The following is a 27774-nucleotide window of genomic DNA, read 5'->3' as shown; positions in this document are numbered from 1 at the left end:
ATACAGTGTAGTAGATAATTCTACATCAGCATCTACCTTGCCAATACATACAGTATAGTCGTCACTTTCAAACCTCATGCAGTATGCTATAGTCAAATAAAACTGCCCACGAGATGCAACTTAATTTCGGAGACCCATTATGCCTGTGGCCAGACACTGCATCAATCGCATCTGAACCAGTTCTCAAAGACTAAGTCCTGGAGTGTCAAACCACGGTGCCCATAATCTTTCAAATTTACCCAAGCAACCTCTACGCTGGTATACATATTTTTCAAAAGTGAGTGCGTTTCCCATGTATGTCACCCATTGCTGAAGGGAAGGGGAACCCAGAGTTTTCACTGTAGTAACAATACTATAGATAACTCAAGACTCTGACTGTCTATGATTTCAGGTAATTCCATGGCTATGATTTCAGGTAAGTAAATGTGTCTCTTTATTATATAAAAATGTAATCAAATCGAATAATTAGCTAATGGGGGGATTGTGGTATAATGTTCTGCCAGGGGATCAGCTGAACCGAATAGAAATGCCATGGATACTTTTTATAAAAATATTAATATAGATAGAATTTGAAGAGTAAAGGGGGGAGTTAGGATTAGTTGCACAAAAATATACTTTTCCTACAAAATACAGTACACACAATGACTAAAAGTGCAGCAGCCCAATGCGACCAATGAAATTCTGGTTGGCTGCTATTGGTTAGTACACATTCCATTTTAAAAGACCACATTGAATGCTAAATATAGGAAATACCTTTCTTCCTGGACTGTGCAATAACTTCAGCTGAGCTTTTGCTCATCACCTTGGTGACATAGAGAGGACAGTTGGTCTGGTTGGCGATGGTGATGGAGCGATTGACAGCTTCTGCCTCCACCTGTACAGGAAGAATAACAGTCAGACATAACACGTGGAAGCGCTGCACAGTCTGAGCAGGTGCCAAACCTTTAATAGATACACATTTTATAAGGATCAGAAGGGAGGATACTCAGTTCAATTTAGGTTAGAGCAAAAGTTACTGAGCTGATTGCATTGTATGCTTTTACTATTATATGGTGCTAGTTCTCCAAAAGCATAAATAATTGTTCCAAGTCCAACTGCAACCACTGGGACAAGAAATGAGTGGAAATCTCCCCAGTGGGGACACAAACATCAGTAATAACCTGACAGGGGTTTTAACCCTTCCCCACAATCCAAAACTAAGAAATATTTTGACTGGCATTCAGCTTCATAAATATATATATATATATATATATATATATTTATATTTATTTATATACAGTATCTCACAAAAGTGAGTACACCCCTCACATTTTTGTAAATATTTTATTATATCTTTTCATGTGACAACACTGAAGAAATGATACTTTGCTACAATGTAAAGTAGTGAGTGTACAGCTTGTATAACAGTGTAAATTTGCTGTCCCCTCAAAATAACTCAACACACAGCCATTAATGTCTAAATCGTTGGCAACAAAAGTGAGGAGTACACCCCTAAGTGAAAATGTCCAAATTGGGCCCAATTAGACATTTTCCCTCCCCGGAGTCATGTGACTCGTTAGTGTTACAAGGTCTCAGGTGCAAGGCGCTGAGAGCCTGAGCCAGCCATTCCTGCCTCCTCTACAGCACTGCACTCCAGTGAGCATGGGGGGTAGTGGGGGCAAAGCAGAGAGCCGGTGACTGACCATCTCTGCTCACAAAGTACTTAGAAATGAGCGGCCAGTGGTCTTTGATCGCTCAATTCTCCATTTTTGAGCTGGCGGAGGACAGATGCACCATCGGACCAACGCTGAATCCACCAAGGTAAGTATGATTTCTAAAAAAAATTCTAAACTTCTCTTTTAATACTATAAAAACATAATGTTAATCTGAAGTTTAAGGACAGAGATTAGGAGAGGTTAAAGATTAGGTCTGTCTCAGAAAGGACACAACCATGTAACTTCTGGTCCCTCCACTGTTCTTGGCTGTGCCCACAAAGATCTGACACATATTAGCCCCCTGCTGCAGCCTCTCACCTTGTGTCTAACTACAAGATTACAATACTGCAGTCTGATCCATTGGGAGAGGAGATTGAGGGAAAGCAGATTGATGATATCCTCTTAGCCTTGGTAAACGTCATGAACTGGAGCCAAATGACTGCTTTTTGATCACAAATGGTAGTGCTTTTTTGAATATTTTTTATTTATTTTTTTCTTGGCCCCTTTCCATTCCAATCAACAGGGGATCAGCTCAAAGATCCCCTGCTGATTGGGGCAGAGCAGATGACATGGACAGAGCCCACTCTGCTGTATGGTTGGCCTGGAGTAAAGGGAGTGTGTTGTTCATTTACACCCAACTACTCACTGATCTACCCGCCAAACCGGAAGAAGACAGGGTCCCCCTTCTTTTTATTTTTTTTGCGGACCGGAGATAGGTGGGTTTAAGCGGACACAAATCCATTTATACCTGCCTGTCCATATGGATACATGGACCTTCCGATTGGGTTCCCCTAATAGAACATGTTATAGAATAAAATTTATACTTTTTATCTACAGCAGATGTGCCCAACCTTCGGCCCAAGACAACTATGGATGTGGCCCAACACAAAATCATACACTTGATTAAAAATGTTGATTTATTGTCTTTGTAAAAATGCGTTTACATTTAGCGAACACATGCAGCTAAAGAAAAATGTGACAGTCTCATTAATTAAGTTTTATCATCCCAAAGAAAAATATCCCACTATACACAATCACACCTTATTCATGTCATCTGTTTTTAACACCTATATTTGTGAGCAACTATTTTCAAGGATGAAGCACATGAAAGGCAAAATTAGAATCAAAATATCTGATGAGCACCATGAGAATTTATTAAGAATTGCTACTATTGTACATCCATCAAACCAGATATTGGTTGGTTACTTTATCAAAAATAGTATCAAATATTGCACTAGTTTTATGTTTCCCTCTTTAAAAATTTACAAAATTCTAATAAAACAAACCTAAAACTATTATTTATTTATTTTTTTTTTTTTAGAATTAGTCCCAAATAACTGGTACTAATGCATTCTGGTGATTTACATATTTGTGTACAAGTTTCTGTTGCTGAATGTCTAATTTCGGAAATTTCTAGTGCTGAAACTTCTGCACCAATAACAAATGAACCAATATTAAGAAGATGAAGACTAATGTACCATGCTTTTGAAACAAATGCATGGCCTCATAAAGCAACACAAACACAATAATAGTCTCACCTCTTCCGGCCGGCTCAATACATGTCCCTCGGGTCCTGTGATTCCTTGTTCTAAGATCCTCAGTTGCTCCTGCAATAGAAATGGCATTTTTTAATCCGCTGGTTACCTATTAGTAATACAGGCTCAGAATACTCACACAGTAAGATTGGTATCAACATTCTTTCACAGAATAAAAAATATGTATATTGGGTAATGTATGCCTTTACATAATTCAGCACGGTTTCAGTATTATCTCTGTTTCGCCACTAGAGGTCAGTGTCAGAATACAGATATGCAGTAATGGAAACAGTGACACCCATGTGTTATGAAGACTAATATAATGAGATTAAGTCATTCAGAAGCAGGATGTTTGACAAGTACTGATAAAGATAGAATAGGCAGACAGCCAGTAGTGATGGACGTTTTATAAAAAATAATATAACTCATTTTATTCTACCAAGTAAAGGAAAATACCTGTTTCTTTTTACTGTATGAAGCAGTACATTTAAAAGGTTAGTTCACACTAGAAAAAATGAACTAACACCTGACATCCCCCACTGTACTTACCTTTGGGGTAGCTGAGCTGTCTGCACCCCTACAGCCGGCCCAGGGATTCGAAATCCTCATGCTTCTCTGCGTAGTGCTTGCTGGATGGATCAGATCGATTCTGATTGGTCAGCGGTGTCATAATGAATCGATCTGGTCTGTCCCACTGCATGGAGAAAAAAGGGGATTTCAAATCTCCGGACCGTTGGACCAGCTGCAGATTGCTATTAGCTCAGCAACCCTGGAGATAGTTACATATTTAGTCTGGCTGAAAAAAGACCAAAAAGTCAATGTACTTCGACCAATAGAAGGAAGAAAAAAATATATTAAAAAAATAATACATATGCTATATATATTTATATATATATATCTATATTGGCTCTCTGCAGGACTACAGAGCGTAGATGTGCAGTGGAGAAAACTGCTTTTGCAGCTTTCTCCAGGTTTTGGTATACCTGGATGGGGCTCTGTAGTTTGGAGATTTCATAGTGTCTTGGTTGGAATCTCCAACCCTGTGTCCATGTTTTGTGAATGGACAGCAGGGTGTGTGCTCGGGTGCACACAGCCCTTATAATGGAGGTGAAGGAATACCTCAGGGCTCCCAGTTGGAGACGACTCCACCCAAGAGAGACAGGAGGTCTCTAGGAGTCAGAGGCTGCAGGTGACGTGTGTGTCTGCAAGAGACAGGTGACGGCCTAAGGACTAAAGCCCCGTACACACGTACTGATCGTCGGCCGAACGATCGGCCGTCTTTTGTCCAGGGCTGTCATGTCTGTTGAAAACTGCAAAAGACTGCACACGAATTTTGTCGGCCAACAACAGCCGACTGCAGAAGTGATGTCATGTGATGTTTAACTTTCCTTGTCTTTTTTATTTTCTGAGCATGCCCAGTCTTGCAAATCTGCTGTCTGTCGACCGAAATCTGTACTGACGGGCGAACAATCGGCCGTTCTGGTGTTGGCCAACAAAAATTTTAATGCCTGCACGACAGATTCTGTTCGGCCGAAAATGCGCTGTCGGTTGTCGGAAGCATCATACTAACAAGCCTACAATCGGCCGATCGGTCGTCGGCCGAATATTTACGGCCGACAATCGGTACGTGTGTACGGGGCTTTAGGCCAGAGTGAAGCTGTCAGCTTGGGAGAATTTATGGTCTGGGGACCAGCATAAAGAGCAGAGGTACTGCAACTGAAAAGCTGAGTGGGAGCTTAAGAGCTAGGTGGGCTAGCATTTTCTGTTCATCCTATATTGACTGGAGAAGAACCCCTGCATGGCAAACTGTGTTATGGATTTTATTTATGCCTTTTAAAAAAAATGGGCTGCCATGCCCTAAAATCAAAGTGCAGATTGACGTGAATGCCTTGGAAAATGCATCTACCACTAGAGCGAACGACCCCCGTGTTACAATATTATATATATATATATATATATCTTAGAGATCGACCGATTATCGGCAACACGGATATATCGGGGGCCGATATGCACTTTCCCCGATATGTCGGAATCGGCCCCTGAGGTTACCGATATTGCCGATATTTAGGGAAAGTGCATGTCCTGGGGTGATGCCTGCAGCTAGAGACATCACCCCGGTACCGGTGTCCATAGTCGATGGTCGGCTGACTTGTAATGACAACCGATGCAGCTGAGAAGCCACTCGGCTGTCATTACAAGGAGCGAGAGGGGACGTCCCCTCCCGCCGCCTTCCAGGAGACCCGGGCATCCTACCTCCACCGCCGCCACCGAAGAGAAGACCCGGTGTAGCCTGAAGATGTGTCCCCGTGAAAGCCGGTATCCCTGCTGCAAGTGCGCATGCGCCGGTGTGTATGTAAAAAACCCGGAAGTGATGTCATGACATCACTTCCGGGTACTCGGCGCCGAATTCAAAACAGCCAAACTTGGCGTTTTGAATGCTTTTCAGTGCTTTTCTTTTAGACCCCCAGATCCCTCCACAAGGAGTACCTTTAGAGAAAAATTTTTTTTTTACATGTCTGAAAATATCGGCCGATACCGATATCCGATGACCAAAATATCGGTATCGGCATTAAAAAAACAATATCGGTCGATCACTAATATATATATATATACATATACACACATACATAATCCTATACACAGAGTTGATCCAGAAGAAGGCAAAAAAAACCTCAATAAAGCATGATGCGATTTGCTCCAGCAGGGGAAATGTATTTCCTGATATGCTAAGAGGTAATCTAATAAGTACAGCTGATATTTGGGGAGGGGGGGGGTGGTGGTGTCTGGTGTTTGTTCACATTTACATTTTTTCTGTAAAGGTGAACTAACCCTTTAATTGAGTCCTAGTGTCATTACTGCATCTGCCTGCTTCTATAGCTGGGTTAAATCTCTCCAGAGAAATGTAGTGGTATGATTGTATATTCGTACAAATACTACAGCTGCATAGGTTTCAGGTCCGGCTCTTTTTGCACCCATCCTGCTAAAGCACCCAAGGCCCTCTTCTGTCTACTCCGTGGCCCGGCTGTGGGTGTAAGCAACACTTGTTCAAGAAAGAAAAATATCTCACCTTTTATTGCTTATTTGCCCATCCTGTTAAAAAGTCAACATAGCTTGCCCTACTGGTTGTTGTATTAACGTAAAACAATCATTTACTTATATTACCTACAACAATGATAAGCAAAAGCTTATAAACAGTGTAAATTATGGATTGGCTACTGAAGCGTATCTATTCCAGTGACGCTCTTACCTCAGCGATGAGATCACCATTTTCGGCATGCACCTGTGCAATAGCACCAATATCCCTGATCACACTGAACACCTCATAGATCTGAGAACAGAAAAGAGATGGTTATTAGAGGCTCTTCATTACTCCCATGTGCGTGAGAAAGGGTATTAAAAGTATATCTGAACCCCAGAACATAAATGTTATATATTGCAGCTTATCAGCCCTTAAATGTGGTGGCTGCATTCATTTTCTTATCTCGGGCTGAGAACATTTTAGGCACATACAGAAAATACCTGTTGATCCTGCCAGAATTCCAGTGTCCTTCAAACCTCCTGTGCACTGAACTGCAATCTCAAACAATTTCCACAGCTTTTTCAGCTATGGGGGGTGTTGCGCTTTAACTACTCAAATGAGGGGCGAATATCTCCAGTAGGGGGCTTTCAACACTTCCCCACTCTATCCAAAACAAATTCTTCCTTAAAGTGTGAGTCCCCCCCTAACACTAAAATCCCTGCATCTACAGACACCCACGATCTAAGACTAACCTATCTAACTATGTAAAGAATTTTTTCATTTACATTTTTAGTTAGAGTGGACTTACACTTTAAGATACAATGTTCAAATCACAAGCAGACACTGGTAAACTCAATGGATGTACAGGTAAAGGGTCCAGGACCTGATTCTCCTTCATGTGGCCCCCCTCCTTTGGCTGAGAGCCATGCCCCTTCTTTTCTCCAATGGCATATCTCTGCCCCTGTCCATGTGACATCAGGCATGGTCCGCTGTCATTAGATCCCGACCAGGTCTCCAATGTGCATCTGACATAGGGGAGTGAAGGAAGGCTGCATTTCTCAGACTACAATCAGGAAGATGACAGTACACAAAGCTCGGACTTACAAAAAGACTTGTAAAAAACCCTAATACACAATATTAACATTTTAAAAATGTTAAAATATATTTGTGATTATATCTCTTTAAAGATAAACTATGAATCACTTTCAGTAACTTTTGATGTAAAATTTACTATATATTTTCTGTCCGTTTACTTTCTAGAGTTCACGGATATGTCCAACAATGCCACAGTCACCTGCAATAAGCCATTTCTGAGATTAAAGAGGAGGTCCAGGCTACTTGGGAAACAATGAAAAGTCAGCAGCTACAAATACTATAGCTCCTGATTTTTAATATAGGGACATTTACTTGTCCAGGGATGCCGCAATGTCCTCACCCGAGCTGATTCTTCAATCGGCTTCGGGTGCAGGTGCTGACACCTTAAGTAAGGGAAACCGGCAGTAAAGCCTTGTGGCTTCACAGCCTGTTTCCTACTGTGCATGTGCGAGCCACGCTGCACGTTGTGAATGGTCCCGTAATCTTCTGGGACTTGTGATGGGTTCCAGAAGACTGTGGGTGAAGGAGGGGGGCTGAACTTCCGGCTCAGTTTTCAGCGGTGATCTGAGCCAGAAGTGGGAGCAGGCACCTGTCACCCACCCCCCCCCAACCCAAAAGTTCCATATGTAGCAGTGGACGTTGGAGGATGCAAACAAGCAGAGCTTCCCCTTTTGGGTGGAGCTCCACTTTAAGGGAATTGCAGCATAAAGAGAACCAGAGGTTGGAGATACAACAAAAAAAAAGTACATATTTTAGCAGGGTAGACAATTTCCTTATGAGTGGGTCCCAGTCCTTTCCTTTGTTATAGAGCTAGGCAAAAGCAAGATGCACAGTCTGTTCTCACCACTTGCTCCTGGCACTTCACCAGTAGATGGACCGTTTCTAATGTCCTACGGATAATAAAAAGAACCGGGGGTTTAAGACTCTCACAATCACAAGTTTGATTTTGAGCATATATGTCTCTCTATGAGTGGGTCCCAAACCTTTCCCTTGTTAAGGAGCCAGGAAAAGCATGAAAGACAGAATGTTCTCACCACTACTGGCAATGTACCTGTAGATGGCCCATTTATAATGTCCTAGGGGTAAGAACAAGGGAAGATTCTGAGTATGTTGAACAATCTCTCTATGGGTCAGTGCCAATGCTTTCCACTAATATGGAGCCAAGAAAGAGCATGATGCTCATCAGCCTGTTCTTATTGCTGGCTCCTGGCGCTGCACCGCTAGATGGACAAATATAATTTAAACTGTTTAAGCTCAAGAAGATGGCCCTGGATGTACTTCACGGGTACTGAGGCTTATCTTCAGGGCAGCGTTTAAACTGATGTATAGTTCACGCTGCTCGCTTTGGTTACATTGGTGTAACCTTTTTCTCGTAGTCCCTATGGCCTTACCTACTTCTTCCCCATCTTTCTCTATCTCATCCCCTCCCTCCCTTTTTTTTTCTCTCTCTCTTCTTATCTCTTCCCCTCCCATGGTTATCTGCTGTTATGCTACTTCTCATATTATTATTCGTATATTAGTATACATCAGTAAGAGACGTTCTGGTGGGTCCGCCTGGGCATAGCTGGATGGATCATCTTGTCCTTCCGCTACTTATTGAATCTGTGCCCAAGTGTATCTCACTATCTTCAAAAAAAAAAAAAAAGGAGATTTTCGGCAAAGTACTTCTGTATTATCTCAATGCTTTTAGTAGCTGTTATGTTCTGTGACCTGCACGTACTCATGGACTTTTTTTATGCTCTTTAATTGATGGCTTCTTTCACGTTATGTTGTGTTTGTTACTGTATTGTACTTTTGCTTTAATAAAGAAATTTAGAAAAAAAAAAAAAAAGCTCAAGAAGATATCGGCCAATCTTTAACCAGCAAGACTGGTGCTGAGATAACTACAGCAGTGCTGAACAGGAAGCCCAGCATTTTCATGTAAGCAGTAATTTAAAAGGATCTTTTGAAGGTATGATTTTGGATTCCCTTCAAAAGGAAATTACACATTTTTTAGATGCCCATGTGAATTTGAAGTATAGGAAAAAAATGTCCGGCCTAAAAAAAGGAGATCTCCATCCTTTCACTTTATAATAGACATGCACCTTTTGGCGCAGGTCCCTTATCTGTCCCTGCTGCCTGTAAAGAAGTAATCAGGTTGATTTACCCATCTTTAAGGGAACGGTGTGTCTCCTACACTGGACCTGCAAGCTCCTGGCATCTGTGTACAGCCTGCTTTGATGCTGAGAAAGCGGATCCTGACTGCTACTACAGGGCAGAGCTGGGAGACAGGAATAGGATTTTCATGGTGAGCAGTCATCTCCCGACTCCTCCTTCCACAGAGGACAGGGTCACAGATTCCAGGGGTCTATAGGGTATGGTGTGAGGAGAAATAAAGAAAACTGACATCGGTCTTATCACAGCCTTCCTACATTAACTGATCATGTGACTATGCAGAGAATGGCGTTCTTGACTGAAAAGCCACCTGTGATGGATTCTAGATGCAGTAGCATTGCTAGTACACAGCAAGGAGCCTCTGTGGACTACAACGTGAGAAGCACCCGACACGGATAGAGGGGGACCTTGGTACCCACACCACCATTATCACTAAGAAAACATTTTGTCCTGTTCACACTACAATCCTGTGTTGACCTGGGTTTCGTTAAAATGCAACATTTATGCATTTTACCGCAACACAATGCAGGTTAACCCAGCATCATAGTGTGAACAGGACATATAAAAAACAACAGCTTTTTTTTTATGTGATAATGCGTTGACTTGCGCTTTACAAGTGCACTAAAACACAGATCAGCGCGTTAAACCGCACATAAAATAGATGGAAATGTAAATTCATTTTACCTGCATTTTAGCGCAAGTCAATGTGAATTCAGCCTTAATGGAACGCAAAGTATTTTGTACCTTACAAAGACCCATAGCAATTTATTGAGCATAAAAACACGTGTAAAAAAAAAAAACAACTTATTAACGACCTGAAAATGCGTCCTGGCACCTGGGCTTTTGTCAGCCCATTTAATGTTGTAGGAGTGCATAATTTGTATCGCCCGACGCCCGGGACATGCAGATCTGGGCGCCGAGCAGGTCGTTTTTTTTCTACATTTAGCCCTGCAGTAGGCAAGCAGCAGGGCTCACTTGTCAGGTGGAAACATTGGGGGGGCTGTGCTGCCGCCCGACTGCTTCCACACATGCGGGTAAAGAGCACGCCCCCTGCTATGTATTCCGGGCTTCGCTTGCCCATCTGCGAGCCTGGGACTGGCATAGCGGGCGCCGTAGGGTAGAGAGGAGGGAGGAGAGCGGACGCATGTCCATCTTGTTCCCCACCTTGAAGCGACGTGTATGACATCACTTCTGGATCTCTGGTGAGTTTCCTCGGCCAGTGATCTGCACTGCATTACATTTAATGGAGCACAGGGGAGACATGTAGGGTATTTTAGACCCTGCATGTCTCAATAAAGAGAACCTGTCACCAAAAAAAATCATCCTCTATGAGTTATGTGATGGAAAAAAAGTTAAGTAAAACTGCCACTTATTTCAGTGCATTCAGCGAGATGGAACAAGTATGTTGTGTCGTGAACGAAGTTAAAACACCTGATCTACATATTAATTCCATGTCAGTGGCTATTTAACTACAGATGCCATTGAATCAGCATGACAGCCAGGGAACTAGCATATTCAGAAGGAGAGGTTACAAACAGCCCATGCATTTATTTGTAGCCTAAGTTCCTTGTGCAGTTATAATGTGCTTATATTAAATACAACTAAAGTTTATATGTAGAGGAAACATAAAGGATGTTATTTATAGTATGTTGATGTCCTAATTAGCTCACAGGAAGGAGAGCAGTGCTAACAATGGCTGTCCTCCCATAGGATCAGTATGCAGAGTGTGTCCCAGGAATGCTAACAATGTGCCCAGCCTCAGAGGTGGCCAGTGCACTTGGCAGAAGACATGATGTTCTCCTCACACACCCAGAGCACTGACAACTGATTGTATACACTGCACAGCGATGTTTTCCATCACTAGAGAAAACAAGGCTGCTGGAGCCCAGTAATGGAACTCGTGACTCCCAAAGAGCCCACACCTGACGAGAACAACACATTCTTCATCCAGCAGTGAGATCATTGTTACCTGGGAGTCTGTCAGCTGGAATTGTTCCTTGTATGCCATATACACCAGGAAGGAGTTAATACCTGCAGAACAAGGGCAGACATTAATCAGTACATATGCATTACATAGAACTCCAACTGAACAATTAAACAAAACATTTAAAGCAGGTATAATGTCCTCTTCCTACCTTAACATGTTTTCTTTTTCTGTACAGCTGGATTTTTGTTCCCCTATGCAAAATGATCATTTTAATCTCAAGCCCAAGACTCCCATTTAAAGAGTCACAACACTGAATATGTCTCACATGACTCCCTAGCTGTATGAACAACTCTTCCAATTCAATTACACTGCATGGACTGTGCTGCCATTTTTAAATTCCAGCTGATGTGCAATGGATGATGAAAATTATGCCCAAATGCCTGTAGGCAATTACACAGTTGCAATTACTCACTGGACAGTTTAAAATTTTGCCTGGCAGTTATTCACACTTAGAATTGCACAGATGTCAATTTGTGAAAAATTTTCTGTGTGAACATCTCAGCATTCCTTGCAGAGGCCATGAATAATACCTGTAGTGTTTGTAATATGTGTGAAATGTAGGTTTAAATTGGTTTCCTTTGTAACATCACCCAACATTCTATACTAAGAGCAAAAATAGCCTTGAGAAGATTTGACCAGAAAAATAAAAAGAAATGTAATTAATAGAGACACTATAGGCTATGAACATTTGACCAAAAGAGGAAATACTATGAGGGACTGCACTTTAAGCCAATGGGCTCATATATAAAGTGAACGTTCATCTACATTTGTTCAATGCAAATGGACCAAAAAAAGTAATATAAATAGGCTTTATGTGCTGAGTAAATGTAAATTATTGATTTAAAGCAGATTATATTGCAATTGGCCACTAGGTGGAGCTAAGTATTAATGTACAGATATCCCTGTGCTTACCACAGACAGTTTAATGAATCAGCTACTGTAGAGAACTGCTATACAGAATACAACGTTGCAGAGACAAAACTTTTTGTTTGACAAGTTTACCAGGCTGGGCTCACACTATCTGCAGTGTGGGTCATAGCAGGGGTTCAGTGCATCCCTGTTCACAGTTTCAGGTGCAAATCAGGTCAGAGTTTTTGCCTGAATTCGGACGTGATACAGGGCCAAAGACGCACAGGACCCCTGTGCAATCCGCTGCACAGCCACCACAGAGATGTGTGAATTGGCTCAATTGAGAGCCGGTCACACTCTCCTGTCATGCAAATCAGATGCGGGGAAACCTGCATCCAATTTGCATCAGTGTAAACCCAGCCTGCCATATTCTAAACCTAATGTATCTAACCCTGTAAAGCAAAAATTACTGTACTTACCTTTTCTGCACCTGACCTGGTCCAAACTCCAGTGATGGAAGCTGTGTGCAGGAGAGAACCGACAATGGCTGTGAAATGCCTGGGAAGTGACATCACCCATAGACTTACTATGGGGCTTCCATTGTCAGATGCCTCTCCTGCAGCCGACTCCACGCTGAAGACGCCGCTGACAGCTCAGCATGGGACCCGATCAGCTGCATAGTAGGTAAGTACAGCGATTTTTGCTTTACAGGGTTAGATAGATTAGGTTTAGAATGTGGCACAGAGAAGGTTCAGCGTTAGTTAGGTTTTACCTGGACTTACACTTTCAGTTAACATTGACACCTGCTGCAGATCACAACTGCAGTGTGTTTTGAACTTAGTGAGGGAAAAGCGCACAGAGCAGTGTCCTGGTGTGAACGGATCCTAAGGCCCTGTTCACATTTCACCTAGTGGGAACGAGCATTCCCACTATGCAATTTTCAAAGCGCAATTCTCATGCGATTCTGCACGTTGCGTAGGGCTAGCCCATTCACTTAAATGGCCTGCCCTATGTGTGTGTTTGTCACTCAAAAAGAAGCCCCTGCTCCTTTTTGGGTGACAATCGGCACGCAATTTTTAAAGGCACGCATTCGAATCGCAACATATTAATGGCACCCAAAGGTGTGTTGCACAGTGATCACCACACAATTTGGAATCTTGGGCAGAAACTTGGCAATGTGAATGGAGCCTGGTTAACAACAGAGTTCTGTCTTTAGCACTGTATGAAGTATTACATTCTGCAGAAGCTGATGCATTAAACTGTCCATGGTGAGAACAGGAATCTCCATACACTTAGCTAACAGTGCAGAGGTTTCCCTTATTTCCTCTCCTTAAGAAATGCTCTTAGCCTTTAATCTTAGGCTATTTCTCTACCCCTTTAACTTTAACCTTCAATATTCTTTAACTCTTCTGGTCCAATGTTCTTAAGGGCATTTTCTCTTAGGATGGAATGTTAGGGAATGTTACATTTACCCTGTGAAAGGCAACAAATAGAAACTGACATTTCACATATAGTACAAACATTACTCAATTTTTACGCAAATGCTGAGACTTTCGCACAGCAAATTGTTTAAAAACAGACCCCTTAGTGTAAAGCGGAATTTACAGCTATGGATCAATGCAGTCTACAAGTAAAATTTTTAGGAATGTGGAAAAACTGGAACTGTTGCCAATAGGTTGCCATTCTGTCATCTTTGCAAAAGCTTGTTAGAATTTATTGAAATAGCCTGCAAATTGTCATGGAAGGTCCCATTCAAACATTCTATGGTAACACACAATATTGCACGCTACATAGGTTGTTGGATGGCAATGGCACTGTGGTGTGCCGTGTTGTGAAAAATGGTGCATTTCTGGTATTTTGGACATTTTGGTGTGTTGCCAGGCCATTTGATTCGGCTGCTTAGTATAATGCACAACAATGCATGTGCACTAATATAACGCACCAGGACTCCAGGTTTAAGAAACATTCGTTCCTAGTTACTTCCTACAGGCAGCTCCCAGTTCTCTCCTATGCAGCAATGATCTTCGTGCATACCCCTGCCATGTGCAGGCAGTTCCCAGTTCTCTCCCACGCAGCAATGATCTTGGTGCATACCCCTGCCATGTGCAGGCAGTTAGCAATGATCTTGGTGCATACCCCTGCCATGTGCAGGCAGATAGCAATGATCTTCATGCATACCCCTGCCATGTGCAGGCAGTTCCCAGTTCTCTCCCACGCAGCAATGATCTTGGTGCATACCCCTGCCATGTGCAGGCAGTTAGCAATGATCTTGGTGCATACCCCTGCCATGTGCAGGCAGTTCCCAGTTCTCTCCCACGCAGCAATGATCTTGGTGCATACCCCTGCCATGTGCAGGCAGTTAGCAATGATCTTGGTGCATACCCCTGCCATGTGCAGGCAGTTAGCAATGATCTTCATGCATACCCCTGCCATGTGCAGGCAGTTCCCAGTTCTCTCCCACGCAGCAATGATCTTGGCGCATACCTATGCCATGAGCAAGGTAAAAAAAAGAATATAGCACAGGTCCTTTCTAGCAAGCCCGTGACTCTCTGGAAGGGAAACATAACCCATGAACACTGCACTGTGACAGTATCTAAGCAAGGTGGAGTTTAGGTATTCTATTCTGTGAAAGTCCTGACAATATAGTTACAAGCATAGCAGCCATCTGGATTGGCTTTTTTTCTCCGACCAATACTATGAATTATGATTTCAGCCTGTGTACAGACTAAGCTCTTGCTTGGTGACTGGGTTGTTTTTTTTTTTTTGGTTATCTGCCTGTATCCACCAGTGGGGTACCGCCTATAACCATTACATAATAGAGACCCCAAACTTCCCTGTGCAAAGCTCTGATGAAGAACAATCCCTCATTAGACTCTGGGAAACCCATGTTACCAGCTGGAGACACACAGGGAGAGATGTACCAAAACTGGAGCACTCAGAATCTGGTGAAGCAGTGCATGGTAACCAATCAGCTTCTAACGTCAGCTTATTCAATTAAGTGTTGGCAAAAAAACCTGGAAGCTGATTGGTTTATATGCACAGTTCCACCAGATTTCATACTCTCCAGTTTTAGTCAATCTCTCCCAAAGGGTCTACTCTAACCTGTAACACTAGTGACATTTGCCTACATTTTCAACCAGTTCTAAAAATATGAAAGATGGAATGTAATTAATTTTTTAATGCAACGTGGACAATAAAGACTCTTGGAAGGTTAAAGTGACCCTGTCTTTTGTCCAAGCAGAGCTAAATAAAAGGGTCTCTAAATCCCAGCCCCCAACATCATATTCTCACTTTTCCTTGCGCTCGCTTTGCATTTGCCTGCTGAGACCAAGAAAAAAACCTACTGTGTAAGCTCCAAACCGACTTCTTGGAGCTTACATAAGGCTAGGACTCTTTCCTCACTTCCATGTGACAGTGCTATGCCAATTACAAAGCAGCAGGGTGGTCACATTGGAGAAAGAGAATGACTCTCAAGCACATCCATACTTAGACATGCTGGCTATTCCACTTTGCTCCTGGCGGCTGAACAAAGTGTCATGGAGGATAGAAAGGGTCGGTATGTGCTACTGGTTAGGTTAATTGAATGACCCTTATACTTCTCCCTGCTTTGGCAAAGGAAAAGTTTATGTTGAAATTCACTATATCAAAATATGTTTAGCGTACAGGAGTGAGTGGTTCAAAAGGCAGAAAGCCCCCCACCCTTATACCTACCTGTGCGCAATCTCTATCCAGCAATGTGCACGAGAGCAGAGGCCCTCTTAGGTTTCTGCCTCCTCCTTGGCTCAGACACAGCAGTGGGCTATTGTTAATCACAGCCAGTGAGGAGGGAATGGGAGGCAGGGCCGAGCCCCACTCTGTGTGTCTTATGGACACATAAGAGTGGGGCTGAGGAGCGAGCACTCGAGAGTGCCCCCGTAGCAAGTGCCAGGGGGAAAAGGCCAGGAGCACCAGCGGAGGACCCCAGAAAAGGAGGATTTGGGCTGCTCTGTGCAAAACCATTACACAGAGCAGGTAAGTATGATATACTTGGTATTTTTTTTAAACTACATTTTAATCTTTATAATCACTTGAACCCCAGTGCCCTACTGCCATCCTCTAGTATTGAAACAGTCAGGTTTCTGTGCTTTGGAGAGTCAGTGTATAGACACAGTACTACTGTACATCACGCACACTGGAGGCCTCCAAGTGTTCCTGATTCTGGCATTTTATTTTAGGAAAACCCCATTCTAACAACATCACATGCCTTCCTAAAGCTCAGATGGATCTGGAAAGTGACAACTGAGGACAGCCAACCTTTCCTTACACCACTGCCTTCTGCTGCACATGGATAATAAAATTCACTGGGAGGTTGATTTGCTAAAGGCAAATATACTGTGCACTGCAAGTGTAATTGATCCAGAGCTTAGTAAATGAGGTAAAGCTTCACTTTGCAAAGAATACACAATCACATACAGGAAAATATAAATAAATAGCATTTTTGCTTGCATATGATTGGATGATAGAAAATCGACAGAGCTTCCCCTCAGATCTATATGAACTACACTTGCAGTGGACGGTATGTTTGCCATAGTAGATCAACCCCACTGAATAGTAAGATACCAGTTCTTAAATATGATGGCAGATTTTGGCAACCACACCAGCAGGAAGGTTGGGGGGCTTTTGCTACATGGCAAGCCACTGTCAGGGAATGCCTTTCACTGAAACAGAATGAAAAACTGATAATGCCAAGCACATCTCTTACACTTGGAGTGTTTGTATTTATTTATGGTTGTTCTAGTACTCACCATGGTCTTTCACCAGTGCCTCCATTTCCTCTTGTACGCCTTTGTGCCACTCCGTGATGTCCACGTGCAAGGAATAGTCACAACAGGACTTGCTGTCTGCCCACTCCCTCCACTGGTCAAAAGCAGTAAGCAGGCTGGTCCCTGGTTCTGGCACAACATGGTCAACTGGTATCAGGAAAGAAAAACACACAATATAAAATATGACTCCATGAAACCAACCCTTCACTCATTTACCTAAACATCAGTGTCACCCCAAATGTAAAGCTGAACTCCCTGCAAACAGCACAACAGATAGTTTAAATATATAATATATTAAGGAAGCAATTTTTCCTGCAAAAGTATTTAGATTTGTGTTCATCAAGTCTTGAGATTCACACAGCCATACCAGTCCATACGGAAATGCTGGTGACCTCACTTTACTCTGCCGTAGTTAAACAACGTAGTTTGGTCATCTCCTCGCCCCTAGCCTGTGACTCTACAGTAAAGGAGCAGCAACAGATTGCTTAGTTCATTTCTCTGATTTTTCATCCAGTCAGCAAGATACTTGTCGGCACATGTGATAACGGAATACTTTATTAGCCCCAAGTACTACTCATCCCTTTCCCGGTCAGCTGTAGAGGCTATCAAAGAGGCTGAAACTGAATCAAATTTAGGTACTTACACAAGCTGCATTTAAAAGGCAAATCATTTTTATACAAATACATAATTAAATTTGTTGGTGATCAGAGGCAATACATTCTGTTTTTTCACTTGTACTTGCAGGTAAGGTTATAATAAGGATTACCTGTAAGTACAGTGAATATCTCCTAAGCTTACGCCATTTTGGAGATCTTCACAATTGCCAGTGATGTCACCAATGCATGCGCAGTGCGCTTTGCATTGAGGGCACACTGAATATGCGTATGTGCGGAAGTGAAGCCCCTTTCAAACGGCAGTTGCGTGGACCCAGAAGGAAGATCAAGAGAAGAACGAAGCAAGCCACAGGAGGGTTCTGTTTAAATTGTAAGTCTGTCATCAGTAGATGAGTGGAAATCTGAAGTGAATAAATATATTTGGTTTGAGAAACATCCGTACCTTTTTTGCAATGCTCTACACAAGTTTGCTGCAATATGGTCTAGGTACATAGATGCCATGGGCCAATCTATTAATGTTTGTTGAAAATGTTGTACTTATTGTTACTTGTGGGATATCTACAGTATGATAGCGGTGTACAGGAGATATATCTATTTAATGACAACTGTGGGCTTAGTGCTGTATTCTGGTTGTTACTTGTTTAATTTTTTTACATTTTTTTCTATTTTTATTTCTGCTTATCTGTGTGATAATGTCATTCGGTACATAAAAAAAAAAAAAAATTAATTATAAAAACTGTCATAATGTACTAATATGAGGTGCATACTAGCACATTATATAATTAACCTGCAGGGCGAGGCATTTATTTTCCAAGACTGCACTACCACTTTTTACATCTGCCTGGACTTCAGTTGTAAATATAATAAATCCTCAGAGTGGCCTTCCCTACTTTCATGAAGAAAGTGGGAAATTCCTTTATGAGGAGACCTTGGGGCTATTATCAGAAATTACAGCACAAAAGATTTTTTTTTTTAACCACTAAATGCAATGATAATATGCAGAATGCGGTAATTAAACCAAACCAATCAGATTTTAGTGTACTGCATTAAATTAGTGATGGACAATTTTCAGTTAGTTGGTGGTCACTGCACTTTGGATATTATAGCTGCTGTCTTCTTTGTGAATAAGCACACTACGACCCATGTCATGTACTATCATGTACTAGTATAAGCATATTTTTATTACAAGCATCTGGGGCAGTACATTTCTTTAGAGAAACCTGTGTGAGAAACATCAAAAACCCAACTTGTATAAATTATGCAATGTTTAAAAAGCCTCTTACTGATCATGGTGGTGCCTCCAGCCAAAGCTGCTCTGGTTCCCTGGAAGAAATCATCAGCAGATACCATTCCATTGCAAGGTCTCTGGAAGCAGGTATGGACATCAATTCCACCAGGCACAACCATCCGTCCATGAGCTTCGATGGTCTTCACTCCTCCCGGCACAATCAGGTTCTCGCCAATCTGCCTGTAAAAGAGTAACACGGTGGGTTAAATCCTAACTACAGGGGATTAAGGGAAAGAAATACAGATGGGGCCCAGAAAGGAATGGAGCTATGTATGGTTCTTTACATTTCATGTTCTGTTATCAGCTTCTTTAACATCTAAAGAGCATTTCATTAAAATTTCCTTGTACTGTAGATTGTATGAAAAGTATCAATCTTATATTTAATTTCAGTTAATTTCAGTTTTTAAAAAATATGTAGACCCTTATGTAATAATGATCAGGCATCTAATTTGTTTATATTGATTTTTTTAAGAATAATAATTTACAACTATTTTGAGTTGACTCTTCAGGTTGGCCCCTTTTGCTGGTATAGCTATGTAAAACATTAAAAATAGCTGACTTTACTGTTTAAAGTGGGTGTAAACCCACTTTAAAGACTTTTACCTATAGGTAAGCCTATATTAAGGCTTACCTATAGGTGCTATAAATATCTCCTAAACATGTACCATTTAAGAGATAGTTACAGTGCATGCAGCCAATGATGTCATCGACGCATGCGCTCTGAAGGAACGGCCACCCGTGGCGTTCCTTCAGGGCCCTGTGCCGTGAACGGCGGCTGGAGTGATGTAATCGCACCTCCGGCCAATGAGATGGCTGGAGTATGCGAACCAGTAAGCAGGACGGCCGAACATGTCGGTCGTCCTCTCGCTGAGCGGGCGGCACTGCAGGGACTTCGTTTTAAGGTAAGTACTTCATAATGAGCTAGTATGCGATGCATTTGTCTTTACAGGTTTTTTTTTTTTTCTTTTTTTTTTTCAGAGGGTTTACTTTCTCTTTAAACTCCAGTAATATACACTGTCTCACCCTGCTCTGCACATGCTCAGTTGCTCTCTATTTTAGGCACTGCTAAATTTGTAGAGGTCGATCTGCTAACCACCTTAAAGTGATTGTAAAGTCTCTTTTATTTAAAAAAATAAAAAAAATAACGAACATGTTGTACTAACCTCCTCTATGCAGTGGTTTTGCACAGAGCAGCCTGGACCGTCTTCTTCTCGGGTCCTTCGTTCCTGCTCCTGGCCCCTCTCTCCTATTGAGTGTCCCTACAGCAAGCAGCTTGCTATGGGGGCATCCAAGCCGAGCTGCAGCTCCGTGTGTCCATTCAGACACAGAGCTGCCATTCGGCCCTGCTCCCTCTCCCTCCTGAATGGCTCGCTGACTTCGATTAAAAGCCACGGGAGCCAATGGCGCCACGGCTGTATCTCAGCCAATTGGGAGGTAGAGTCCCAGGATGGCCGAGGGACTCGTGGACATCGCTGGACAGAGAGAGGGCACAGGTAAGTATTAGGGGTGCTAGCGGGGGCTGCTACACACAGAAGGCTTTTTATCCTAATGCATAGAATGCATTAAGATAAAAAACCTAATGCATTAAGATACAAAAAACCTTCCTGACTTTTCAACTCCTTAAAAGCAGAATTAACTATCCTTTACAGGCAAGGAAGCTGCTTCTGTTTGATCTACAACTGCCATGGTGCTGCACATGTGATCAGTTATGAAACCAGCCATTTGATGGTTTGACACTTTGGTTGAGGACACAAGCAAATGTGACAGTTAGCAATCCCATTATTCAAGGAATGGAACTGTTTTTTAAAATCGGTAAATCAATGGGTTTAGTTCTGCTTTATGATTTACTGCTGGGGCTCTGGGCTTTAACAAAATGGCAGCTTCCAGCAAGAAGAGACAGGAGCAATGCTGGGGGCAATTTAGAGCACACCAGGAATGCATGTTCCTTGCTAAAGAACAATATTTTTTATCAAATGGTTATAGATAAAGTTCCGCTTTAAAGCCCAATTCCAGGTTAAACATTATAGGTCCTTTAGGTGCTAAGAAGAGAAGCTTTGGCTGCTTAATTAACTTTCAGTCCAGAGCTGTCACTGCAGTGCCTCTTCTTGGTCAAAAGATGTCCTGAGTTTTCCGGGTTGAATGACACCCAGCGTTGCTCAACCCAGAAGACTGACAATTGTACTGTGACAGCAGGATGTCATAATCCCACCCCCTGAGGGGGGCGTCATATCTGCACCCTTCATTCATACTGCATAGGTTTCTGCATTGGTATGGACCGCCTAACCCGAAGAAGATGCAAAGACGGCAAGGACCGTGCGATGTTACATGACCAGCCTGAAGATTGCAGAAAGATGTATACAAACAAAAATAAAGTATAAAATACAGAAACCAAGGCCCACAAAGGGGGTAGTGGTGATGATTAAGGGGGGAATGATGCTTAATTGAATTATGCTTGAAGCACGAATCGGGGTTCTGCAGAATGTTTGACAATAAATTATAACTAAACTCCATGCAAACAGCTAGACCCTCAGAAGAAATAAATATACAGGAGCTGTTTTATCTGTCAAAGGTGTTTTATTTCTGTCCATTCATTCCTGAAATTTACACAGATCTGACAAACAGCCCAGTCTTGTCTGGTGGTGGCGGGGGAAGACCTGATTTTCTTTGTTGCAGTTCAGTAACACTGACAGGGCTTATCCCACCCCCACCCTGTGATTGGACAATGAAAGAGGAAGCAGAAGACTGATGAGCTCATCTCTCTGTCACTGTAAGAGGCTGATGATGACAGGTCAAGTTCAGGTATTTACTCATTCTCACATGTAAAATAAATACTGTACATGTGGTATAGTGGAATGGTATAGTAATGATTCTGGAGCTGCATTTATTTGAAAACCAAGCTGCTAGCACTTCAACTTGACATAGGTTGTACAAATATAAACAAAATAATAAGTGCAGGGCTAATGGCCATAAACACACTTGAGAAATAAAATGTGGAAATCATATACAATGGTAAAAAAATGATGACCATAAACACTGAAAAATCAAATGTGCAAAACATATGTTTATATTGGTAAGAAACAATTCAAATAGTGGGACAGTCCCAGGTGAAAAGAAAATTGACATCCAAATGAATGTGGACGTGGTGATAAATGGTGAAAGAATCCCCACACCGACACAATAATTGTGAATGCGCTCACCGGAGGGTATGAACCCAAACTACCGTATGGTAAATGGGTCATACAAAGCTGGTTATGGCAACAGTTCTCTCCAAACGTCACTGAATTGCCAGATGTTCAGACAGGAATAACCAAGGGATTCAACAGAGGATACCCGGACTTCCCAATGGATGTCACATATATGTGGATAAACCAGACAGCGATTCATCCAAACGGATATAATCATAGCAAATTTCCTATGATTATATCCGTTTGGATGAAACACATCAGCAATCTTGCATTGCCATCTCTCTACCTAAATATGCTGTTTACAATATGTTTGTAAGTGTAGTCCTTCCTTTTAAATAAACATTGTGAAGCGGTTTTACACTGTCTGCATTGTCTGGTTTATCCACATATATGTGACATCCATTGGGAAGTCCGGGTATCCTCTGTTGAATCCCTTGGTTATTCCTGTCTGAACATCTGGCGACTCAGTGACGTTTGGAGAGATCTGCTGCCATAACCAGCTTTGTATGACCCATTTACCATACGGTAGTTTGGGTTCATACCCTCTGGTGAGCGCATTCACAATAATTCTGTCGGTGTGGGGATTCTTTCACCATTTATCACCTATCACCACGTCCACATTAATTTGGATGTCAATTTTCTTTTCACCTGGGACTGTCTCACTATTTGAACTGTTTCTTACCAATATATAGATATGTTTTGCACATTTGATTTTTCAGTGTTTATGGTCATCATTTTTTCACCATTGTATATGATTTCCACATTTTATTTCTCAAGTGTGTTTATGGAAATTAGCGCTGCACTTATTATTTTGTTTATTTTTAGCATTTAGAATCGGAGCAAACGTGGTTCCTGTGCCGCTGGGGACACAACAGTCGTTGTGTGTATAGCACATCAGCCTTTGTGGCCAATTTTGTTTAAAGGTTATGATAGCTAATCAGCTTAGAGTAGGGTGAACCAAGAAGCTACAGTTGTAAAGTACTGTTGAATACATTTTGACAACTTAAACCAGGGGTGCCCAAACAGTGACCCACAGAACCCTCTGATGTGGCCCGAGACTTCCTGCTCTGGGATTATCACATTTTTGCAATGGGCATACAGTGTCTCACAAAAGTTAGTACACCCCTCACATTTTTGTAAATATTTTATTATATCTTTTCATGTGACAACACTGAAGAAATGACACTTTGCTACAATGTAAAGTAGTGAGTGTACAGCTTGTATAACAGTGTCAATTTTCTGTCCCCTCAAAATAACTCAACACACAGCCATTAATGTCTAAACCGTTGGCAAGAAAAGTGAGTACACCCCTAAGTGAAAGTGTCCAAATTGGGCCCAATTAGCCATTTTCCCTCCCCGGTGTCATGTGACTCGTTAGTGTTACAAGGTCTCAGGTGTGAATGGGGAGCAGGTGTGTTAAATTTGGTGTGTTAAAGCAGGTGTGTTCAATTTGGCACCTCATGGCATAGAACTCTCTGAGGATCTGAAAAAAAGAATTGTTGCTCTACACAAAAATGGCCTAGGCCAGTGATGGCGAACTACATTTCCCATGATGCTCAACTACACTGCAGAGTGCATGAGAATCATGGGAATGTAGTTCCAAAACATCTGGGGTGCCAAGGTTCGCCATCACTGGCCTAGGCTATAAGAAGATTGCCAAGACCCTGAAACTGAGCTGCAGCACGGTGGTCAAGACCATACAGCGGTTTACCAAGACAGGTTCCACTCAGAACAGGCCTCGCCATGGTTGACCAAAGAAGTTGAGTGCACTTGCTCAGCGTCATATTCAGAGGTTATCTTTTGGGAAATAGACATGAGTGCTCATCCCATATGAAGGGTCACCCTGTCAGTGCTTAGACCATACACCTCACACTGCATCAAATTGGCCTGCATGGCTGTCATCCCAGAAGGAAGCTTCTTCTAAAGATGATGCACAAGAAAGCCTGCAAACAGTTTGCTGAAGACAAGCAGACTAAGGACATGGATTACTGGAACCATGTCCTGTGGTCTGATGAGACCAAGATGAACCTATTTGGTTCAGATGGTGTCAAGCCTGTGTTGCAGCAACCAGGTGAGGAGTACAAAGACAAGTGTGTCTTGCCTACAGTCATGCATGGTGGTGGGGGTGTCATGATCTGGGGCTGCCGGCACTGGGAAGCAGTTCATTGAAGGAACCATGAATGCCAACATGTACTGTGACATACTGAAGCAGAGCATGATCCCCTCACACCTCCAAGACGACCACTGCCTTGCTAAAGAAGCTGAGGGTAAAGGTGATGGACTGGCCAAGCATGTCTCCAGACCTAAACCCTTTTGAGCATCTATGGGGCATCCTCAAATGGAAGGTGGAGGAGCGCAAGGTCTCTAACTTCCACCAGCTCCGTGATGTCGTCATGGAGGAGTGGAAGAGGACTCCAGTGGAAACCTGTGAAGCTCTGGTGAACTCCATGCCCAAGAGGGTTAAGGCAGTGCTGGAAAATAATGGTGGGCACACAAGATATTGACACTTTATGCCCAAATTGGACTTTTTCACTTAGGGGTGTACTCACTTTTGTTGCCAGCGGTTTAGACATTAATGTCTGTGTGTTGAGGTATTTTGAGGGGACAGCAAATTTACACTGTTATACAAGCTGTACACTCACTACTGAGGGGTGTACTCACTTTTGTGAGATACTGTATATGAGCAATAAGCTTAGTTTAGAAAGTGCAGCACACCGGCAAGATATAAAAGAAATCTATGGCAAAGTGCAGCTGCCCCGCAGGAAAGACACAGGTGCAAGGCAATGCACCTACTGGGCGGGTAAACTGTTGATCATCAGTGTAAAAGCAGCCTTAGGCCCCTTTCACACGATTGGTCTGTTCAGGTCCCCCTGAAAAACGGACAGGTGGACCCTATCGGACCCTCTATTTACCTCTAGAGTGGCATATGTGTCCATTTACACCCTCCTACCTCCAATCCGAAAAAAGGAAAGGAGATACATTCCCCTCTATCTAGGTGGATTGGATCAGGGGGCCCATAGAGCAGAGTGGGCTGTGTCCATGTCTGCTCTGCTCAGCGTGGGATGAGCAGACAGGCCCCCCGTGGAGCAAGCGGATTCTGCCCCATGTAAAAAGGAATCAAAACAGTAAGGGCAATTTAACATTTTCAGTTTGGGGAGCGGTAAAACCCCATAGATGAGATATGTTTTTATAACACACCCCAACCACTAGTGTAGGTGTTGCAATGGCGATCCCACCCCATGCTTCAGGGGGCCTGTGCATTCTGTTTTACAATTGGATAGGAGGGGCGGCGGGGGTGGCATTTAAAGGAAGCGATCAATAGAGCTCTCTATAGCCATTAGAAAGTTGTGGATGCCAATGAGTCTGACAAGGGATTTAAAATAATCTCTAAATGATTTGAAATCTATAATTCCCTTATAAGGAAAATAATCTACAAGTGTCATAGATTTCAAACGACTGCTTATTTGTCCAGGAATGTCCGGACCAGCAAGTTCTACCAACGAGTTGACCAAAGAGCTGACTGATTGTACAAAAAGTATTTTTAGAACCCTAAAATTTATTTTTGAGATGTTCAAGTAACTCTTGCAACAGTTGGAGTCAAAGTGCATGAGCAGCCAATCAGAACGAGATTGCACCATAGGTGATTTAGGAATAAGCCTGCTGTCCACAAAGCACATTATAACAACATCATGACATTACGGTTTGCCATTGAACATATAGAGGCAAAGACATTGGTTCTGGTACAATGTGCTGAAGAGTTGCTTGGTTACAGTAATAGTGGAAAGAACCTCAACAACTGTGAAGCATGGTGGTATGGTTTGGAACTGTTTTGCTGCTTTAGGGCCCTGGCAGCAACATGGAGTCAACTTTACGTTCTGCATCATATCAATGTGTGCTTAATGAGAACGTGAGGCCATCTGTCTAAAAGTCAAAGCTGACCCAGAAAGGAGTCTTTTAACACCATAATGATCCAAAGCACACTTGACTTAAAGTGATACTAAAATCACTTTTTTTTTTAAGGGTAAAAATAACAAACATTACCTACTTACCTGCTCTGGGTAATGGTTTTGCACAGAGCAGCCCAGATCCTCCTCACCAACGCTCCCAGTCCCTCCCTCCAGCCAAGGACTCCCACAGCAACCAGCTTGCTATAAGGACACCCGAGCCGAGCCCCTGCTCTCTGTGTCCATTCAGATACAGACATGTGGTTCAGCCCCCTCTCTCTCCTTATTGACTCACTGACTTTGATTGACAGCAGTGGGAGCCAATGGTGTCTCAGGAGTAAGAGTCCTGGACAGCCGAGTCTCTCATGCAACATCCCTGGATCTAGATGGGGCTTAGGTAAGTATTAGAGGAGCTGAGGGGGAAGCTGCACACAGAAGATTTTTTACCTTCATCCATAGAACGCATGAAGATAAAAAAAAACCTTCTGCCTTCAGAACCACTTAGATGAGGGTTATGGACTACCCCAATCAATGCCCTGAATTTGATCCCTATTAAAATTTTGTAGGGGGATTTAAAAAGGACAGGAAACCCACAAACATCTTGCAACTGAAGGAGTGGTCTAAAATTTCAGAGAAATGTCAGAGGCTGGTGCGTAGTAATGCAAAATGTTTACAAGAAGTCATATCTTCTACAGAGGGCAATACCAGCTTCTTGATATTTGTGGTGTATACATGATTAAAAAAAGGGAAATCTTTCTTTTGTTCTTCTTCAAGTGTAATACCTTTATCTATAAGTACTGTCTGAATAAAGATGTATAGTTTGTCTGTTCAAATATGTTGGGGTGTACCTAAATAAGGATAAGTTCACCACTTATATTTAGTGTATAACATGCTCCAGGACTGCCCCCCTTTCTGTGACAGCGGGTGGGGAATCCTCTTCCCGCACCCGCTATCACTTTTCAAAAACAGCATAGGGGACTCCAGCAACACAGCCGCGTCATTCATTCACAGCAATCTGTGAATAAATGAACTACAAGTCACATCTGCCACCGCGGCAGAAGGCCTGTAGTTCTTAATGAACTGCGAGGCGCTGATAAGCACAGTCATAGTTCATTGATACTTCCTCCAGCTTTGTAACTGTCTCCCCGTATGGAAATATGGATAGGCAAGCTGGAAGCAGTGTCTGCAGTAGTGTGACAATACTCCAGCAAACTGGTCATCAGAAAAAGACAATACATGAACATTTTTTTTCCTGCAAAAATATGCACATTTATTAATTTTTTTTCTTAACTGTGAAGTTAGCCTTTGATATTTACCATGACTACATATACAAAATATACAATGCATCCGGAAAGTATTCACAGCGCTTCGCTTTTCCCACATTTTGTTATGTTACAGCCTTATTACAAAATTGATTAAATTCAATATTTTCCTCAAAATTCTACAAACAATACCCCATAATGACAGAAGTTTGTTTAAAATATTTGCAAATTTCTTAAAAAAAAAAATCACATGTACATAAGCATTCACAGCCTTTGCCATGACACTCAAATTTGAGCTCAGGTGCATCCTGTTTCCACTAATTATCCTGAAGTTGTTTCTACAACT

General features: G+C 42.3%; 1 protein-coding gene across 2 annotated transcripts in view; it reads right to left on the bottom strand.

Moving 5' to 3' along the window:
• DPYSL2 (dihydropyrimidinase like 2) overlaps nt 1-27774 on the bottom strand; it is a 170758-nt gene that overhangs the window by 14991 nt on the left and 127993 nt on the right. For both annotated transcript variants that reach the window (XM_082254134.1, XM_082254135.1), the window contains exons 3-8: nt 19033-19217; nt 17118-17282; nt 11467-11528; nt 6477-6557; nt 3233-3301; nt 754-874 (exon numbers count right to left, since the gene is read on the bottom strand). In XM_082254134.1, coding sequence (XP_082110260.1) covers nt 754-874; nt 3233-3301; nt 6477-6557; nt 11467-11528; nt 17118-17282; nt 19033-19217 — 683 coding nt within the window. The remainder of the gene's footprint in view (nt 1-753; nt 875-3232; nt 3302-6476; nt 6558-11466; nt 11529-17117; nt 17283-19032; nt 19218-27774) is intronic.

This window comes from Pelophylax lessonae (genome assembly GCF_965119305.1).
Source record: "Pelophylax lessonae genome assembly, chromosome: 4".
NCBI lineage: Eukaryota > Metazoa > Chordata > Amphibia > Anura > Ranidae > Pelophylax > Pelophylax lessonae.
This window is presented reverse-complemented; position numbering and strand designations above follow the sequence as displayed.